Source organism: Cyrtonyx montezumae, unplaced genomic scaffold (assembly GCF_038088225.1).
Source record: "Cyrtonyx montezumae isolate F1298 unplaced genomic scaffold, pur_monq_1.0 scaffold_25, whole genome shotgun sequence".
Taxonomy (NCBI): Eukaryota; Metazoa; Chordata; class Aves; order Galliformes; family Odontophoridae; genus Cyrtonyx; species Cyrtonyx montezumae.
Window position 1 is genome coordinate 17,308 of NW_027071992.1, and position 4,274 is coordinate 21,581.

A 4,274-nucleotide genomic window follows, 5' to 3' on the forward strand; every position below is an offset into this window, starting at 1 on the left:
GCTTAGCAAAGTATAAGAGCACTGTTTCCATTTTACAGCTGGAACAGAAAAGTCAGATGACTTGTCTGAAGACTAAAAAGAAATCAGTGTCACAAATGGAGAAAAGGCCCATGACTCTTCACTCAAGCCCAAGCTTAAGCCATAAACATGTTGACTGTGACTGAATTTTAAAAAGTTGAATTAAAAAACAAAACAACAATGAAAACAAACAAAAAAAAAAAAACCTGAGACAAAGGAATGAGTTGGTTCCTAAAACTCAAAGAAGAAACTAAGTTTTCTTGTGGACATGGGACATGATCACTGTTGTGGCAATCTAAGGATCATTAAAACCAGACACCTGAAGCTGCTCAAGGGAAGAGGCCCCTTGATAAGAGCTAGATATGAAGAAATGGCACAGTAACAAGGAGCAAGCTGGACCACAAGGCCCACTAGAATCACCAGAACTGAGCTGGTGGCACAGCAAAATTGTGGAGAACCCCCAGAAATGGCAAAAGTTTTTTCTTAGTCACATGCTGACCAACAATTCCCCCACACTGTGCAGCTGCCCAGCTGAGAGGAGGCTGCCCAGCCCTTTCCCATGGTGGGGAAAATGGACAGCATGGGCTGCCTTGAAGCACAGCTACTCCAGTGCTGACCTGCTCTGAAGCAGAACATCCTTGGGCACAGATCAGTCTTGGACCATGGGTGCATGAAGCTGTGAGGCTTGCATAGAAGATTACTTCTACACAAGGCCTTCCTATCCGCAGTGTGACTGACCTTATGATTGCTGCTGGATGTAGCATGTTTTGCACTTCAGCATAGCACAACTCTGCTGAATACTGATTATAAATAGCACTTGTTACCTATTGCATGTAAAAATGCTGTCTCAGAAGGATTGGAATTTTACAGAAGGATATTTCTATTGGCAGGGGAGACATCTTTTGGCATGGTTACCTGTACTACTCTTGAAGAACAGTAGAGCGTTATTTGAATGTGTTCGCATAGGTTGCTTCAGTCCACCACCCATTCCACAGGCACAGCACAGCCCCAAACATAGGCTCCAGAAAGACAAACCACACACAGACAAGCTGGAAGAAGGACATAATGCTGTGTTCACTGTGGCATCCAAGGGTACCTCTTCCACTGTGCCATCCAGAAGCATTAACATCGTAGCTCTGTCAGCACATGCATGCGGGGATTGGGGCAGTCCAGGCTGCAGCAGGGGCTGCACAGCCCACGGGAGTCACTCTGTTCCCTTGGTTGTGTCTGTGAGCTGGGCACTTCCAGTTTTCCTGAGGTAGCAGATGCAGAGGTCTTTGTTTCATACCTTAATGAAAAAGTGCAGGAAAAGGAGACAGACGAACAGGGATGGTGGGGTTTCTTAGGAAAGGCACAAACACAAAATGTAAAACAGGTTTCTGAAGTATTTCATTGGGACAGACAGTGCCAGGGACTCCAAAAAGCAATCCTTACCATTCCAGAATCACCTTGAAAGAATGGTTATGGGATTGTTGTTGCAAGTTAAAAAATCAGTCAGCAAGAGAGTTGTTAATTTCACAAATAGTGTTCAGATACCACATCTCTTCAAAGTCCTGAAATTAATGGAGAAGGAACTCCTCTGCAGCAGGTTAGGACAGAAGAATCCCAGGCCCCAGGCTATAGCAGTACTGGCAGCTGGGACAGCAGCATTGCTACAGGGAGGCATTTGCAGGACTGATATGCAGAAAATGTTTGTCAGAAGACAAACAAACCCACTCTTTTTGTTGTTCTGCCAGTTTTTCTGCCAAGCATTTTACCAGGACAGGATCTACTTTGGAGTCAAACTTATTGGCAAACCAATGGCCATAATTCATAAGCCATCTTAATTCTGCAGCCCCATAGATACAAACACTACGAAGGTGAGTACCAGTGCATGGAGGATACAAATGGTCTTCAAGATAATTCCATTTCACCAAACGAGTTTTGCTCTGCAGGTCTGTGATATCTTCAGCAGACCTCGAAAGTTCCCCAGGCACCCCAGGAACACGCACAAGAGTGGCCCAGAAATGTTCATCTGGAGAGTAAGTATCCCTTGACCAATCAAAAAAGTCTTTTGCAAGAGAGCTGCTAAGGGTGTACTGAATAAAAGCTCGACTTAAAACGAAATAGGCACTGCCAACAAATACCTCAATATTATGAGGTGGCGGGTTCTTGGAAACATTGGTTTTCACAGGCATCTGCATGTATTCATAAGGCACTTTCATAAGTTCATGGTGATAAGTAAATCGTTCTCTTTTGCTACTACTTGGCTTTACAGTTTCCAGCATGTTTCCCCCACCGAGTTTCTTCAGTTCAGCAACCAACTGGAAATTTGATCGCAAAGGGAAATCTTGGCCACACAAGTTAATAACATACTTCCAGGGAACTGCAGAGTCCATCAGATCAGACAAACAATTTAAATCTGCTTGCAGTCTTGAAATGTGTGCATAGTTCACCATCTCCAGTTTCGATGCTATGAATATATTCGGAAAACATTTAGCTAGATTGTTCATAGCAGATTTAAAACTTTTTGCTGCTTTTTGGTCATAATGAATGCAGTATACATTTTGATGACTGTACAGTGAATGTATGAGCCTTTCAACCATCACTGCATCTTTGTGAACAACAAAAGAATAAGCTATTGGAAAACTCTCTTCTTCTGGAGAAACAGGTTTCAGGTGGTATTTCCTCAGTGTACGATATATGTCGCAATCATTTGTCATTGCAATGATATCTTCATCATCTAAATCAATTATATCTTTCCTTCTTATCTCTAAACTCTTGCCAATCTCCCGGGGATCTTGTTCGTATATAGATGAACAGTTAATTTCATACTGGAAGTGGTTTCTAAGATAGGAATATCTGTTTCTAACATAAGAAGAAGTGCTCAAGAAGTGCTCAACCAAATAAATACTATTAGGTGGAAAGAACTGCCTTTCAACATGGAGGAGCTTCAGGAGAGCAATCACCCACCCTGTGAAACACAGGATCATAATCTTCCTTCTTGTGGGACACTTGTAGGGAAACTTATGCCTCTTCATTCTGTAAGAAAACAGAGTACGTTGATATTTTACAAGAGGAATGATGTTTCAGAGGCAATTACATCTTTACAACAGAAACACCACCTTTCTTTTTAATCATCATGTTAAATCTAAGACAGATTTTGCCACAATAACAGGCAAGGATTTCATTGTGCCAGTTATCTGAACAAAGGCAATAAAACACCTCTGATTTCAGATAATAACCAGCTAAATAGGAGTGTTTGAATAAGACTTCTCCTGTATATTCTCCAGAGCACGTTCTTTCTTTTATTTGAGACACAAAGAGAGGTACAACAACCCTTGAATTGGCAGAAACATGCTTGTCATCTTAAGTGAGTAAGATGGAGACTTTATTTTCTGAAGCAAGAGTTCAGAGGGAGGAGCAAAAGACTCTCTGATGAGTCTGCAAAGAATGCATGCTTAACAATAGGCATTAGATTAACAAAAAAAAAAAAAGAGAGAGAGAGAGAAAGAGGGAAAATATTTACTTGAAAGCTTTGGAATTCATTCAGAGCATCCTCATTATCTTTAATACTGGCATTGGACAATGAAATCTGAAGAGAAATGAATTTCATTCCTGTCCCTTCCCAGCAGAGTCTGACGTGTCTGAAGTTCTGATTTCTTGAAAGTATTGCTGATCTCCCCTGAAAGAAAGAGACATATGCAGACACAGCATTTCCACCCACTGCAGGTAATATGTAACACAACCTCTGAAGGCAGGTGGGGCAGCAGTGAGAAACAGTGCATATATCTTGCTTTGTGAGTCACCCTTGACTGTGACTGCAAAGCAGAGACAAGGCCCTTTTTTTATGGAACAGGATATATAACACCACTTCTGTGAAGCAGTTTAGCAACTGTGATAGTACAGCAAGGAAAGTTCAATACAGTGATCCTGTTTGCATATATTCTTGCCTTACCAGCTGAGTGCAAAAGTAATTATTGCTGTTCCTGAACTAGTTATTCTAGAGTCCACATCCAAGTGAAGCACTAGTTTAAGCTCCATTTCCTGGCTTCACTGATTGCACTGTTCTTGCAGAACAGCTCCTAACATTTTCTTTTGGGAAGAAACTGATCCAGAATGCTTCATAGTGCCCGCCAACTTTGCCAGCTACGTTCAGGCTTGTTATTGGCTTTGAAACTTTGCACGTGTACAGTCAACAGAAGGATGTATGTAACCTGCTGTAAATCTTACGTAATGCTGTTGCAATGACAGAGAGGCTTCAGTTCAGGACAGGA

General features: G+C 41.8%; 1 protein-coding gene across 1 annotated transcript; it reads right to left on the bottom strand.

Annotated features, from left to right (window-relative positions):
• Positions 1–212: 212 nt before the first annotated feature.
• On the bottom strand, positions 213–3,611 carry GCNT4 (glucosaminyl (N-acetyl) transferase 4). The gene is made up of 2 exons (XM_065739738.1): positions 3,527–3,611; positions 213–3,039 (listed from the first exon to the last, which is right to left on the bottom strand). Exons 1-2 carry the CDS (start codon positions 3,544–3,546, stop codon positions 1,671–1,673), a joined length of 1,389 nt encoding a protein of 462 aa, XP_065595810.1. The 5' UTR covers positions 3,547–3,611; the 3' UTR covers positions 213–1,670.
• Positions 3,612–4,274: the final 663 nt, after the last annotated feature.

What these genes read in the sequence shown, in the direction of transcription:
- GCNT4 (XM_065739738.1), bottom strand. Translation starts at nt 3,546, where the DNA reads ATGAATTCCAAAGCTTTCAA. An exon ending in ATGAATTCCAAAGCTTTCAA is followed by an intron (nt 3,040 to 3,526) that starts GTAAATATTTTC and finishes GTTTTCTTACAG; the next exon opens with AATGAAGAGGCATAAGTTTC.